At 53.6% G+C, this 16055-nt stretch overlaps 1 protein-coding gene across 1 annotated transcript in view; it reads left to right on the top strand.

Moving 5' to 3' along the window:
* The first annotated feature begins 4899 nt into the window (after window positions 1–4899).
* The window catches only part of LOC142930466 (uncharacterized), a 51836-nt gene continuing 40680 nt past the window's right edge, over window positions 4900–16055 (top strand). Inside the window, exons 1-2 of the mRNA XM_076072866.1 lie at window positions 4900–5025; window positions 14932–15120. Coding sequence (XP_075928981.1) covers window positions 4989–5025; window positions 14932–15120 — 226 coding nt within the window. The 5' untranslated portion in view covers window positions 4900–4988. The remainder of the gene's footprint in view (window positions 5026–14931; window positions 15121–16055) is intronic.

A 16055-nucleotide genomic window follows, 5' to 3' on the forward strand; every position in this document is an offset into this window, starting at 1 on the left:
GGGGGGGAAGAGAGAGTGAGGTGGTGGGGGGAAGAGAGAGTGAGGTGGTGGGGGGAAGAGAGAGTGAGGTGGTGGGGGGAAGAGAGAGTGAGGTGGTGGGGGGAGAGAGAGTGAGGTGGGGGGAAGAGAGAGAGAGTGAGGTGGGGGGAAGAGAGAGAGAGTGAGGTGGGGGAAGAGAGAGAGAGTGAGGTGGTTGGGGGAGAGAGAGTGAGGTGGTGGGGGGGAGAGAGAGTGAGGTGGGGGGGAGACAGAGTGAGGTGGGGGGTGTTTAGGGCCTCCGTGCTGTACCCGCGACGGCCTTCACGACTGCTGCTGCTGCTCACGAACAGCACTTGGGCCCCAACAGTTTATTTGAGGGCGACACGGGGAGGGCAAGGGGGGGGGTACCTGTCTAAGGGGCCTTCCATAAATGACGTCACGCGAGTTGGGACGATTTTTTTACCCCCCACCCCTCGTCACACGGCGTCACAAAAACTCAGACCCCCCCCCCTCAAATATGACGTCACAAAGCTCTGCCCCCCCCCCCAAATAAAACATGCTTCAAATCGCTTTAAACTATTGTCATTGTAGTGCGTATTTAATGTGGCGCTGCACTCTGATGTTGTAGGAGAAAACATTTATTAAAAAAGTATATTTAATTAAGCAGAACGTGTTGTCTATATATATTTAAAGTCACAAATGTCTGACCCCCCCCCCAGCCCCCCCCTCTAGGTGCGTGACGTCATTAATGGACGGCCCCAATCTGGTTTCGAGGCTGCCGTAGAAGTTTAATAACAACCGGTGGAAGTGCTTCACAATCCCAGTCTGTGTTGACGACCGGCGATTTGCCCGCTACAGAACATTGATTCATTATGATTCTTTAAATCCAACATTCATTTATGTTTGTGTTACATTGCTCAATTCCTCCCGCAAAGCGCTTGTCTCTGACGTGATGTCTGTGTGGTTGTCTCTGCTGTGATGTCTGTCTGACTGTCTCTGCTGTGACGTCTGTCTGTCTGTCTCTGCTGTGATGTCTGTCTGATTGTCTCTGACGTGATGTCTGTCTGACTGTCCCTGACGTGATGTCTGTGTGGTTGTCTCTGCTGTGACGTCTGTCTGACTGTCTCTGCTGTGACGTCTGTCTGATTGTCTCTGACGTGATGTCTGTCTGACTGTCTCTGCCGTGACGTCTGTCTGACTGTCTCTGCCGTGACGTCTGTCTGACTGTCTCTGCTGTGACGTCTGTCTGACTGTCTCTGCTGTGACGTCTGTCTGACTGTCTCTGCTGTGACGTCTGTCTGACTGTCTCTGCTGTGATGTCGTCTGATTGTCTCTGACGTGATGTCTGTCTGACTGTCCCTGACGTGATGTCTGTGTGGTTGTCTCTGCTGTGACGTCTGTCTGACTGTCTCTGCTGTGACGTCTGTCTGATTGTCTCTGACGTGATGTCTGTCTGACTGTCTCTGCCGTGATGTCTGTCTGACTGTCTCTGCCGTGACGTCTGTCTGACTGTCTCTGTTGTGACGTCTGTCTGACTGTCTCTGCTGTGACGTCTGTCTGACTGTCTCTGCTGTGACGTCTGTCTGACTGTCTCTGCTGTGATGTCTGTCTGATTGTCTCTGAGGTGATGTCTGTCTGACTGTCTCTGCTGTGACGTCTGTCTGACTGTCTCTGCTGTGACGTCTGTCTAACTGTCTCTGCTGTTATGTCTGTCTGACTGTCTCTGTTGTGACGTCTGTCTAACTGTCTCTGCTGTGACGTCTGTCTGACTGTCTCTGCTGTGACGTCTGTCTGACTGTCTCTGCTGTGACGTCTGTCTGACTGTCTCTGCTGTGACATCTGTCTGACTATCTCTGCTGTGACGTCTGTCTGACTGTCTCTGCTGTGATGTCTGTCTGACTGTCTCTGCTGTGACGTCTGTCTGACTGTCTCTGCTGTGACGTCTGTCTGACTGTCTCTGCTGTGACGTCTGTCTGACTGTCTCTGCTGTGACGTCTGTCTGTCTCTGCTGTGACGTCTGTCTGACTGTCTCTGCTGTGACGTCTGTCTGACTGTCTCTGCTGTGATGTATGTCTGTCTGTCTCTGCTGTGACGTCTGTCTGACTGTCTCTGCTGTGACGTCTGTCTGATTGTCTCTGCTGTGACGTCTGTCTGACTGTCTCTGCTGTGACGTCCGTCTGACTGTCTCTGCTGTGACGTCCGTCTGACTGTCTCTGCTGTGACATCTGTCTGACTATCTCTGCTGTGACGTCTGTCTGACTGTCTCTGCTGTGACGTCTGTCTGACTGTCTCTGCTGTGATGTATGTCTGTCTGTCTCTGCTGTGACGTCTGTCTGACTGTCTCTGCTGTGACGTCTGTCTGACTGTCTCTGCTGTGACGTCTGTCTGACTGTCTCTGCTGTGGCATCTGTCTGACTATCTCTGCTGTGACGTCTGTCTGACTGTCTCTGCTGTGATGTCTGTCTGACTGTCTCTGCTGTGACGTCTGTCTGACTGTCTCTGCTGTGACGTCTGTCTGACTGTCTCTGCTGTGACGTCTGTCTGACTGTCTCTGCTGTGACGTCTGTCTGTCTCTGCTGTGACGTCTGTCTGACTGTCTCTGCTGTGACGTCTGTCTGACTGTCTCTGCTGTGATGTATGTCTGTCTGTCTCTGCTGTGACGTCTGTCTGACTGTCTCTGCTGTGACGTCTGTCTGATTGTCTCTGCTGTGACGTCTGTCTGACTGTCTCTGCTGTGACGTCCGTCTGACTGTCTCTGCTGTGACGTCCGTCTGACTGTCTCTGCTGTGACATCTGTCTGACTATCTCTGCTGTGACGTCTGTCTGACTGTCTCTGCTGTGACGTCTGTCTGACTGTCTCTGCTGTGACGTCTGTCTGACTGTCTCTGCTGTGACGTCTGTCAGTCTCTGCTGTGACGTCTGTCTGACTGTCTCTGCTGTGACGTCTGTCTGACTGTCTCTGCTGTGATGTATGTCTGTCTCTGCTGTGACGTCTGTCTGACTGTCTCTGCTGTGACGTCTGTCTGACTGTCTCTGCTGTGATGTCTGTCTGACTGTCTCTGCTGTGACGTCTGTCTGACTGTCTCTGCTGTGACGTCTGTCTGACTGTCTCTGCTGTGACGTCTGTCTGACTGTCTCTGCTGTGACGTCTGTCTGTCTCTGCTGTGACGTCTGTCTGACTGTCTCTGCTGTGATGTATGTCTGTCTGTCTCTGCTGTGACGTCTGTCTGACTGTCTCTGCTGTGACGTCTGTCTGACTGTCTCTGCTGTGACGTCTGTCTGACTGTCTCTGCTATGACGTCTGTGTGACTGTCTCTGCTCTAGATGTATATTCGACTCCACGTGACGCCCTCTGCTCAATGAGACCCTAACCCGCGTCCTCACTCTGGCTGGGTCAAACACGAGCAATACCTGCGACAAGTACGGGCAGACCTCAGCTTCCGAACGGTTCCTAAGTCAAACAGTTCGTAAGTCGAACGGTTCGTAAGTAGAACGGTTCGTAAGTAGGAACACGGCAATGGGCTGTATTTAAATGCCCATACGGTGAGTGTAAATGAAATGCGATGCGGTTCATCAAACATGGAAGCGTTGGTAAACTCATAATTAAGAAGTGTTGTAGATTTGCATGCAACACTGTTAAACACCGACCTTGCGTCCTGATGCTGCCTTGCTTGTCGGAAGAGGGACAATGAGACACAAAGACAAAGTGCTGTTTGCGAGCACCTATGAAGGTCGGCACGGCACACGAAGAGGTGGGTGGCCAGCCCCGCGCCCGGCCGCCTTTGTCTCCCCAGTGGCGATGTTTACACACCGCACCGGGTACTAATTTGAGGCTGAGTCGACCTCAGGGAGGCCCAGGACGGGTTCAGATAATCGTCACTGGTGTTGGCCGTGAGCGGGAATTGAGACACCACAATTACACACACGCACGGTAGCACGCGCGTACACACAGCCACACACAGCCACACACACACGGGAGCACGTGCACACACACAAAGACAAACACACACCCCAACGACCCCCTGCATACTAGTAATTATTACATTTATATATCTCGTTTCATCAATGATCTCATAGCTATGTACAGGGCACATGGGCAGCAGACACTCAGCATATAAATAATATAAATACATTTCAAGTAGCATTTACTAATAGGCTGTTGGGGGCATGGAAGCTGGTTCGTACGTAAGGGTGTTCGTAAGTGCGCGTGTTCGTAAGTGCGGGTGTTCGTAAGTGTGGGTGTTCGTATGTACGAGTGTTCGTAAGTGCGGGTGTTCGTATGTACGAGTGTTCGTAAGCCCGGGTGTTCGTAAGTATAGGTGTTCGTATGTCGGGTGTTCGTAAGTGTGGGTGTTCGTAAGCCCGGGTGTTCGTAAGCGTGGGTGTTCGTAAGCCCGGGTGTTCGTATGTGCGGATGTTCGTATGTACGGGTGTTCTTATGTGCGGGTGTTCGTATGTCCGGGTGTTCGTAAGCCCGGGTGTTCGTAAGCCCGGGTGTTCGTATGTGCGGATGTTCGTATGTGCGGATGTTCGTATGTACGGGTGTTCTTATGTACGGGTGTTCTTATGTGCGGGTGTTCGTATGTCGGGTGTTCGTAAGCCCGGGTGTTCGTATGTTCGGGTGTCCGTAAGTCGGGCACTGCCCGTAACTGCTCTTACGGAAGCCCCCTGCCCTGCCCCACCTCAGCCGTGGCTGCGGTGACGGGAACAAACCTCGCGTCAAGTGAACGCAGCGAGAGACGGGAAACGCCTGGTGAAGAAGTCTGCCCGATAGCGCCATATTAGGGCATGGGGAGAAAGCAGCGAGCAGGGGGGGGGGAGAGGTAGGGGCGGATGTGGGGGGTGTGGGGGGGGGATGTGTGGGGGGATGTGGGGGGGTGTGGGGGGATGTGTGGGGGGGGGGATGTGTGGGTGGGGGGGGTTTCGTGGAGAGGATGAAGCCGTAGGGAGAAGGGGATCGTGGAAGACTCTGCCGAGTGTTCAGAGTTTGCGAGCTCCTCTCCCCCTTCATGCTAAGTGGAAGCGGCGTACGGGTTGCGAGAGGGGGTGAGTGATTGTGCGTGAGTCGGGGTGTGTGTGTCGGGGTGTGTGTGTGTGTGTCGGGGTGTGTGTGTGTGTGTTCGTCGTGTGTTGGTATGTGAGTGTGGGTGGGTGGGTGTGTGTCTGGGTGGGGTTGTGTGAGTGTATGTACAGTGTGCATGTGTTACATGTGCGTAGAAGTTGGTGTGTGTTGGTGTGTCGGGGTGTGTGTCGGGGTGTGTGTGAGTGTGTCTCTGTGTGAGTTTGTGTGTGTCGGGGTGTGTGAGTGTGTGTCGGGGTGTGTGTGTCGGGGTGTGTATGTGTGTGTCTCTGTGTGAGTGTGTGTGTGTCGGGGTGTGTGTGTATCTGTGTGTGTGTGTGTCGGGGTGTGTGTGTATCTGTGTGTGTGTCGGGGTGTGTGTGTGTCTCTGTGTAAGTGTGTGTGTGTCGGGGTGTGTGAGTGTGTGTGTGTCGGGGTGTGTGAGTGTGTATCTGTGTGTGTGTGTCGGGGTGTGTGAGTGTGTATCTGTGTGTGTGTGTCGGGGTGTGTGTGTGTATCTGTGTGTGTGTCGGGGTGTGTGTGTGTCTCTGTGTAAGTGTGTGTGTGTCGGGGTGTGTGTGTGTCGGGGTGTGTGTGTATCTGTGTCGGGGTGTGTGTGTGTGTATCTGTGTGTGTGTGTCGGGGTGTGTGTGTATATCTGTGTGTGATTGTGTCGGGGCGTGTGAGTGTGTATGTGTGTGTGTGTCGGGGTGTGTGAGTGTGCATCTGTGTGTGTTGGTGTGTGTGAGTGTGTATCTGTGTGAGTGTGTGTCGGTGTGTGAGTGTGTTGGTGTGTCAGGGTGTGTGAGTGTGTATCTGTGTGTGTTGGTGTGTGTGTGTGTTGGTGTGTGTGAGTGTGTATATGTGTGAGTGTGTGAGTGTGTTGGTGTGTCAGGGTGTGTGAGTGTGTATCTGTGTGTGTTGGTGTGTGTGAGTGTGTATCTGTGTGAGTGTGTATCTGTGTATGTTGGTGTGTCGGGGTGTGTGAGTGTGTGTCGGGGTGTGTGTGTGTCGGTGTGTGAGTGTGTTGGTGTGTCAGGGTGTGTGAGTTTGTATATGTGTGTGTTGGTGTGTGTGTGTGTGTATCTATGTGAGTGTGTATCTGTGTGTGTGTCGGGGTGTGTGAATGTGTATCTGTGTGTGTTAGTGTGTGTGAGTGTGTATCTGTGTGTGTGTGTCGGGGTGTGTGTTGGTGTGTCTGGGTGTGTGTTGGTGTGTCTGTGTGTGTTAGTGTGTGTGAGTGTGTATCTGTGTGTGTGTGTTGGTGTGTCTGGGTGTGTGAGTGTGTGTGTATCTGTGTGTGTGTGTATCTGTGTGTGTGTCTGGGTGTGTGAATGTGTATCTGTGTGTGTGTGAGTGTGTTGGTGTGTTAGGGTGTGTGAGTGTGTATCTGTGTGTGTGTGTGTATCTGTGTGTGTCGGGGTGTGTGTTGGTGTGTTAGTGTGTGTGAGTGTGTGTCGGGGTGTGTCAGTGTGTGTGTGTCGGGGTGTGTTTGTGTGTCGGGGTGTGTCAGTGTGTGTGTGTGTCGGGGTGTGTGTGTGTGTGTGTGTCGGGGTGTGTGTGTGTGTGTCGGTGTGTGAGTGTGTTGGTGTGTCAGGGTGTGTGAGTTTGTATATGTGTGTGTTGGTGTGTGTGTATATCTATGTGAGTGTGTATCTGTGTGTGTGTGTCGGGGTGTGTGAATGTGTATCTGTGTGTGTGTGAGTGTGTTGGTGTGTTAGTGTGTGTGAGTGTGTATCTGTGTGTGTTAGTGTGTGTTAGTGTGTATCTGTGTGTGTGTATCTATGTGAGTGTGTATCTGTATGTGTGTGTGTCGGGGTGTGTGTGTTGGTGTGTCTGGGTGTGTGAGTGTGTGTATCTATGTGAGTGTGTATCTGTGTGTGTGTCGGGGTGTGTGAATGTGTATCTGTGTGTGTTAGTGTGTGTATCTATGTGAATGTGTATCTATGTGAGTGTATATCTGTGTGAGTGTGTGTCTGTGTGTGTTAGTGTGTGTGTGTTAGTGTGTGTGAGTGTATCTCTGTGTGAGTGTGTGTCTGGGTGTGTAGCGGTTAGCGCTACGCTGCGCTACGAACCCGGCGACCCGAGTTCGAGTCCCGCTCACGGCTAACATCAGTGACGATTGTCCGAACCGGTCCTGAGCCTCCTCTAGGTCGACTCAGCCTCAAAATGAGTACCTGGCGCGGTGTGTAAACATCGTCACTGGGGAGACAAAGGCGGTCGGGCGTGGTGCTGGCCACCCACCCCCTCGTGTGCCGTGCCGGCCTTCATAGGTGCTCGCTAACAGCACTTGCCCCTACAGTCTGTTACAGGCTATACTGGGGATCTTTGTTTTGTATTGGTGTGTGTGTCTTGAGTGTGTGACTGTGTGTTGGTGTGTGTGTTGAGTGTGTGACTGGGGTGTGTGTGTATGTGTGTGTGTGACTGGGGTGTGTGGGTGTATGTTTCTTGAGTGTGTGACTGGGTGTGTGTGTGGGTGCATGTGTGTGTGTTGGTGTGTGTCTTGAGTGTGTGACTGGGTGTGTGTGGGTGTACGTGTGTGTGTTGGTGTGTGCGTCTTGAGTGTGTGACTGGGGTGTGTGTATGTATGTGTGTTGGTGTGTGTGTGTGTCTTGAGTGTGTGACTGGGGTGTGTGGATGTGTGTGTGTGTTGGTGTGTGTGTCTTGAGTGTGTGTGTGTGTGGGTGCATGTGTGTGTGTGTGTTGGTGTGTGAGTGTTGAGTGTGTTGGTTTGTGTGTTGAGTGTGTTGGTGTGTGTGTTGAGTGTGTTGGTGTGTGTGTATTGGTGTGTGTGTGTGTTGAGTGTGTTGGTGTGTGTGTTGAGTGTGTTGGTGTGTGTGTTGAGTGTGTTGGTGTGTGTGTTGAGTGTGTTGGTGTGTGTGTTGAGTGTGTTGGTGTGTGTGTTGAGTGTGTTGGTGTGTGTGTGATGAGTGTAGGTGCTCGCTAACAGCACTTGCCCCTACAGTCTGTTAAGGCTATACGGGGGATCTTTGTCTTTTGTGATGAGTGTGTTGGTGTGTGTGTTGAGTGTGTTGGTGGTCCAACAAAACAACCCCCTACCTCCTCGCGGTGCCGGACGGGCAACTCTGTCGTGGACGGTGCCGTGGAGGGAGGGCCAATTCCGAGTGTCTCCTCCCCTCATGGCGTCTGTGACCACCACAGGGGCTAAACGGGGGCTCTGGACGGGTGCGAGGGGCTGGTAACCCCTCCACCTTCAAAAATTTACCACTAAACCACGTCTAAACTATCTAACTAATAAGCTTGTGCCGGAGGCCCCAGGGGGACAGGCGTCTATGACGTCTCCTGGCCAAACCCCAATTGGCGGAGCCAGGAGGTTGAATCTCTACCCTCGGGGCTCCTCCAGAAACAACGAAAAGCCACTTCGTATGGCCACGTAGAATGTTCGAATGCTCACTGCGGAGGAGAGGCTGCCACTCCTCTGTCGGGAGCTGGACCGGTACCGCCTGGATCTCTGTGGCATTCAGGAGGTCCGGTGGACCGGTTCTGGCTCCTGCCACCATGAGGGGTGGACAGTCCTCTACTCGGGGCAGCAGACTGCCAAACAACAGGGTGTGGCTCTTCTTTTGAACAAAAGAATGAAGGGGGCGTGGGAACGTGGCGGTGAGGTGTGGGAAGCTGTAAGCTCCAGGCTACTTTGGGCTCGCCTTCCCATCAATCGGAGGCGAGGAGTGGTGGTCGTGGTTACTTATGCCCCCACCGAAGGCGAACATCCATGGAGGGATGCAGGTAAAGCCGATGAGTCAGATGCCTTCTATGACCTGTCACAGGTGCTGGCTAAAGTGGCCCCTCGGGATAGAGTCAACTTGTTGGGTGACTTCAATGCCAGAATTGGTCATGATGCTGGCACTTGGTCTGGAGTGATTGGAGGGCATGGGCCAGATCAGCTCAATAACAATGGTAGGAGGCTGCTAGATTTTTGTGCAGCCCATGGGCTTGTTATTACCAATACGCTGTTCCGGCATCGGCGCATCCACACAACATCATGGATGCACGGCGGGTCCAAACAAGAAAATCTGCTGGACTACATAGTGACGGACTAGCGAATGCGAGCCCATGTCCTTGACACCAAGACTTACCGTGGAGCTGATCTGCCCTCTGACCATCTACTTGTCATTTATAAGATGCGCCTGCCATTCTTCCGCTCCGGTGGTGGGTGTACACCCAAGACCCCATTCCAACCTAAAGTGGCCTGGTCTCAGTTATCTGATGAAAGATGCAAGTGAGAATTTCATCATCGCCTGCGGCTGGGTTTGGCATCGTCCCCCACTCCTCCTGATGTCGAGGGTAAATGGGCGAGGTTTAGGACTGTCACTCATTGGCTGCTTTGGGTACGCGGTCCAGACCTCCCCAGAGACCCTGGCTGACAGAGGAGGTGTTCAGGATGGTTGAGAAAAAGCGACAGGCCCACTGTCATCGGCTACAGAATCCCACGTCAGAGAATGAGGCGGCTTACCACAGCCTTCGCTCGGAGGTTCGGAGAGCCGTGAGGTGCTGCAAGGATGGGTGGTGGTCGCGGGTTGCTAAAGCGATGGAGTCTGCCTCAGTGGCCCGCGTTCACAAATCTCTATTTAACTCCATCAAAAAAGTAACCTGCAGCGCCACACCTATTACCATAATTAGGGGAATAAACGGTGATCCAATCTCCGACCCCCAGGAACAGGTTTGCAGATTTGCTGAGCATTTCTGTGAGGTTCTGGGGGAGGGAAAATCCCTCAGCCAGGAAAACATCGTGGCACAAAGTGAGGAGGACCCTGCTGAGGCTGCAGTGCCTCAAAAATTGGAAGAAGTCACCCCCTGTGAGTGGCTGGCTGAAGTGCCATCTGTTGAAGTACTGAAGGCGATCCGGAGTCTGAGACTAGGAAAGGCAGCGGGCAGTGATGATCTCCCAAGCGAAATGCTGAGGGAGGGTGGTGTTTGTGCACAGACTGCCCTATATGACATCATAACAACAGTCTGGACCACTGGACGGGTTCCGCAGGATTGGAAGGATGTCCTGGTGGTCCCCCTCTTTAAGAAGGGGTACCGCACAGACTGTAACAACTACAGGGGCATCTCACTCCTCAGTGTGCCGGAAAAGGTCCTGGCAAGGATTATTCAATATCGCCTTGCTAGGCACGCTGAGGAGAGGCTTGCAGAGCCCAAATGCGGTTTCAGAAAGGGGCAGTTCTGCACAGATGCCATATTTTCTGTCCGTCTGCTACAGCAGAGGTGTTGGGAATTCCAGCAAGACCTACATCTCTGCTTTATTGACCTGGTCAAGGCCTATGATTCCATCAGGCCTGGGCTCTGGGTTGTTCTTCGTGCTTTCGGAGTCCCTGACCCTCTGCTCACGATCAGAGCCATTCCCTGTACACCTTGGGGTGCGACAGGGATGTCCTCTGGCTCCCACATTATTTAACATCTATTTTGACCACGTAGTTCGTGAAGCCTTCAATAGCTGTACCGGGGGAATCTCCATTTGGTACAGACATAATGGGAGGCTGATCGATGCCCGTGTGCGGTCAAGGAATGGCTCCCTATTGCTCAACCACGTTATGTACGCCGATGATTTGGTAATAGCTGCTCATTCAGAGGAGGAGTTGGAGACGCTGCTGCTGAGACTGGAGCGTGCCACTAAGAGATGGGGCCTTACCATCAGCCCCACCAAAACTAAGCACCTGCCTGGGTATTTTGTACCATCGGACACTCCACCCCCACAACTCCCAATCGGTGATGGGGCAGTTGTGGAAGAGAGTGGAGAGTTTCCCATACCTGGGCAGTGTGCTTATGACCAGCTCCAGTTTAACAGCAGAGGTCTCACTCCGAATCAGTCAAGCGGCAATATCTTTTCATCGGTTGTGTAACGCTGTGTGGAAGCTATCTGGTCTGTCGCTCCGCACTAAGCTTCTCAGGTCTTCTTGGCCACGGTCATTCCCTCCCTTCTCTAAGCTTGTGAAACGTGGACCCCCTTAATAGAGCATCATCGCCGATTGGAAACATAGGCTGGCCTGCCTACGATCCATCCTGGGTTTAACCAGGCTGGATTGTGTGAGGAGCTCACAAATCCTTGAAAGATCTGGGCAGGGTCTCATCGGTGAGCTCCTCCGGCAGGTAAGGCTGCGTTGGCTGGGTCATGTAGCCCGCATGCCCAGCCACCGCATGCCGAAACAGCTTTTGTTCGGCTGGATCGAGGGGGCTAAACGGGCGCGGCACGGGCTAGCGAAGAGATGGAGTGATGTGGTACAGGAGGACGTGGAGCAGAGTGGACTTGCCAATGACTGGTACCAGCAGTGTCAAGATCGGCCTCTGTGGTGGAGGCTCATGAAGGACGCTGTTGGGCAGTTGGAGGCAGTCGCCCTCCAACAACAGCGGAGGGCACAGGTGGTGCACCAGCCAGTCATCTCAGTCAGTCGACCCGTGGCACCTGGGTCTGCCCCGTGACCTCCTGCCCGCGGGCGTTTGACACTTCACGTGGCCTCAAGGTGCACATGGCCTGGCACAAGCGTCGTGGTGACGTCACCGCCACTTAGTGGCGAATGGCGGTTGTTGTTGTTGTGTGTCTGGGTGGTGACGATTATCTGACCTGGGCCTCCCCTAGGTCGACTCAGCCTCAAATGAGTACCTAAACATCGCTACTTGGTAGACAAAGGCGACCGGGCGTGGTGCTGGCCACCCACCCTCTCGTGTACCGTGCAGACCTTAATATGTGCTCGCTAACAGCACTTGCCCCAACAGTGAGCTCTAGGCTATATGGGGTATCTTTGTCTCTGTGTACACACCCACACATTCTGTGTATACACACGCAGCCACACACATGGCTGTGCATGAGTATTTGCTGAGTGAATTTCCTGTGGTCTGTGGTATTGTGGCTAGGAGATGTTAACGACCTCGCCTGGTATGCAGGAGGTCGTGGGTTCAATCCCGACCCTGACGCCTGCTGCTGTATAATTGGAGTTTGCATGTCTCTCTCTCATCATCATCATCATCATCACGGTGGCTAAGAGATGTTAACTACCTCGCCTGGGATACAGGAAGTCGTGGGTATGATCCTGACCTTCATGGCTGCTGCTGTATATTTGGAGTTTGCGTGTCTCTCTCTCTCTCTCTCATCATCATCACGGTGGCTAGGAGATGTTAACTACCTCGCTTGGGATACAGGAGGTCGTGGGTTCAATCCCGACCCTGACGCCTGCTGCTGTATATTTGGAGATTGCGTGTCTCTCTCTCATCATCATCACGATGGCTATGAGATGTTAACAACCTCGCCTGGTGTACAGGAGGTCGTGGGTTCAATCCCGACCCTGACGCCTGCTGCTGTATATTTGGAGTTTGCGTGTCTCTCATCATCATCACGGTGGCTAAGAGATGTTAACTACCTCGCCAGGGATACAGGAAGTCGTGGGTTTGATCCCAACCCTGACGCCTACTGCTGTATATTTGGAGTTTGCGTGTCTCTTTCTCATCATCATCATCATGGTGGCTAGGAGATGTTAACTACCTCGCCTGGGATACAGCAGGTCGTGGGTTCAATCCCGACCCTGACGCCTGCTGCTGTATATTTGGAGATTGCGTGTCTCTCTCTCATCATCATCACGATGGCTATGAGATGTTAACAACCTCGCCTGGTGTACAGGAGGTCGTCGGTTCGATCCCGACCCTGACGCCTACTGCTGTATTGTTGGAGTTTGCGTGTCTCTCTCTCATCATCATCACGGTGGCTAAGAGATGTTAACTACCTCGCCTGGGATACAGGAAGTCGTGGGTTTGATCCCAACCCTGACGCCTACTGCTGTATATTTGGAGTTTGCGTGTCTCTCTCTCATCATCATCACGATGGCTATGAGATGTTAACAACCTCGCCTGGTGTACAGGAGGTCGTCGGTTCGATCCCGACCCTGACGCCTACTGCTGTATATTTGGAGTTTGCGTGTCTCTCTCTCATCATCATCACGGTGGCTAGGAGATGTTATCTACCTCGCCTGGGATACAGGAGGTCGTGGGTTCAATCCCGACCCTGACGCCTGCTACTGTATATTTGGAGTTTGCGTGTCTCTCATCATCATCACGGTGGCTAAGAGATGTTAACTACCTCGCCAGGGATACAGGAAGTCGTGGGTTTGATCCCAACCCTGACGCCTACTGCTGTATATTTGGAGTTTGCGTGTCTCTTTATCATCATCATCATCACGGTGGCTAGGAGATGTTAACTACCTCGCCTGGGATACAGCAGGTCGTGGGTTCAATCCCGACCCTGACGCCTGCTGCTGTATATTTGGAGATTGCGTGTCTCTCTCTCATCATCATCACGATGGCTATGAGATGTTAACAACCTCGCCTGGTGTACAGGAGGTCGTCGGTTCGATCCCGACCCTGACGCCTACTGCTGTATATTTGGAGTTTGCGTGTCTCTCTCTCATCATCATCACGGTGGCTAGATGTTAACTACCTGGCCTGGGATACAGGAAGTCGTGGGTTCGATCCCGACCCTGACGCCTACTGCTGCTGCTCTATATTTGGAGTTTGCGGTGTCTCTCTCCTCGCGGTCGGGTGGACTTTTTCTCCGGCTCCTCCAGTTCTAACCCTCCACATTTAGATTCGCGCCTTGAGAGTATCTGGCTGCTGTACATTACCACTTGACGATGATAAGCCGCTGAGCTATCATTTGTGGCCTGGTCGCTGCTGAAAAAGATCTGCGCACCTCAGTGGGCTTTACCTGGTAACATAAACAAAGTTTATGGTTTCGTATATAGCGTGTATTCACAGAATATGGTTTCCTATATAGCTTTAACAGCCGCTCAGTTCGTTCGGCGGTAACAATGACGACGTCGTGTGTGTGGTCTTGAAAGGAAACCGTTTTAACAATGTCCGGCGTTTCGGGCAATGGCCCTGTTGCTGCTATCGTTGTGGTGACCCCAGGTCACCCTTGCGAATTTGACTCCTCTCCTGGTGGCCCGAGTTCTTGCCCTGGCCACGAGAAGAAGCCACGCGGCCGGTCGCTGCCGCTCCCCTCATGGGGGAGGCCTCGTGGCATGGGAGTCGCTCTTGAGAAGTGCCGGTGTCTCACCTGTGTCTCACCTGTGTGTGTGTGTGTGTCTCACCTGTGTGTGTGTCTCACCTGTGTGTGTCTCACCTGAGTCTCACGTGTGTGTGTCTCACCTGTGTGTGTGTCTCACCTGTGTGTGTGTCTCACCTGTGTGTGTGTGTCTCACCTGTGTGTGTGTCTCACCTGTGTGTGTGTGTCTCACCTGTGTGTGTGTGTGTCTCACCTGAGTCTCACGTGTGTGTGTCTCACCTGAGTCTCACGTGTGTGTGTCTCACCTGTGTGTGTGTCTCACCTGTGTGTGTGTGTCTCACCTGTGTGTGTGTCTCACCTGTGTGTGTCTCACGTGTGTGTGTGTCTCACCTGTGTGTGTCTCACCTGTGTGTGTGTGTGTCTCACCTGAGTCTCACGTGTGTGTGTGTCTCACCTGTGTGTGTCTCACCTGTGTGTGTGTGTGTGTCTCACCTATGTGTGTGTCTCACCTGTGTGTGTGTGTCTCACCTGAGTCTCACGTGTGTGTGTCTCACCTGTGTGTGTCTCACCTGTGTGTGTGTGTCTCACCTGTGTGTGTGTCTCACCTGTGTGTGTGTCTCACCTGTGTGTGTGTGTCTCACCTGTGTGTGTGTGTCTCACCTGTGTGTGTGTCTCACCTGTGTGTGTGTCTCACCTGTGTCTTGGCCGAGTCTCACCTGTGTCTCACCAGCATCTCGCATGTGTGTGTGTGTGTGTCTCACACTTGTCCCACCTGTGTGTGCGCGTCTCACCAGCCTCACCCGTACGTGTGTCTCACCTGCGCGTCTCACCTGCGTGTGTCTCACCTTAGTCTCGGCTGCATGTGTCTCCCCCACCGTAGACATGTGGGAGTCACGCGCACAGCAGGCGGCCCCAGGCCCGGGGCCTCGCAAGGCCCCTCCGCCAGCCGTGGCCCCCAAGCCCAAGTTCAACCCCCACGCGGGGGGGGCCGCCGGAGCCGGGGGGGGCCCCCGCGCCACGCAGGGCATGCTGGGAACGGTGGGGCGGCTGCCCCTCCTATCCGGAGATGGTGAGTGAACGCCAGAGGCTGCCAAAGGTCACACACAACCGTATTGCCGTGCGTGCCGTGGATCGCTCACCCCTAGGGAGAAACGTACGACAGGGAGATCGTACGACAGGGAGATCGTACGACTGTGAGATCATACAACAGGGAGATCGTACGACCATGAGATCGTGCGACCGTGAGATCGTGCGAACGGGAGATCGTACGACAGGGAGATCGTGCGAACGGGAGATCGTGCGACCGTGAGATCGTGCGAATGGGAGATCGTGCGACCATGAGATCGTACGACAGGGAGATCGTACGACCGTGAGATCGTATGACCATGAGATCGTGTGAACGGCAGATCGTGCGACCGTGAGATCGTACGACCATGAGATTGTACGACCGTGAGATCGTATGACCATGAGATCGTGCGAATGGGAGATCGTGCGACCGTGAGATCGTGCGAACGGGAGTTCGTGCGACTGTGAGATCGTGCGAACGGGAGTTCGTGCGACTGTGAGATCGTACGACAGGGAGATCGTGCGAACGGGAGATCGTGCGAACGGGAGATCGTGCGACCGTGAGATCGTACGACCATGAGATCGTACGACCGTGAGATCATGCGACAGGGAGATCGTGCGAACGGGAGATCCTGCGACCGTGAGATCGTGCGACCGTGAGATCGTGCAAACGGGAGATCGTGCGACCGTGAGATCGTACGACCGTGAGATCGTGCGACAGGGAGATCGTACGACAGGGAGATCGTGCGACCGTGAGATCGTGCGAACGGGAGATTGTGCGACCGTGAGATCGTACGACAGGGAGATCGTGCGAACGGGAGATTGTGCGACCATGAGATCGTGCGACCGTGAGATCGTGCGACCGTGAGATCGTACGACAGGGAGATCGTGCGAACGGGAGATCGTGCGAACGGGAGATCGTGCGAACAGGAGATCGTG

Source organism: Petromyzon marinus, chromosome 39 (assembly GCF_048934315.1).
Source record: "Petromyzon marinus isolate PM22_M1 ecotype Great Lakes invasive population chromosome 39, UKy_Petmar_22M1.pri1.0, whole genome shotgun sequence".
NCBI lineage: Eukaryota > Metazoa > Chordata > Hyperoartia > Petromyzontiformes > Petromyzontidae > Petromyzon > Petromyzon marinus.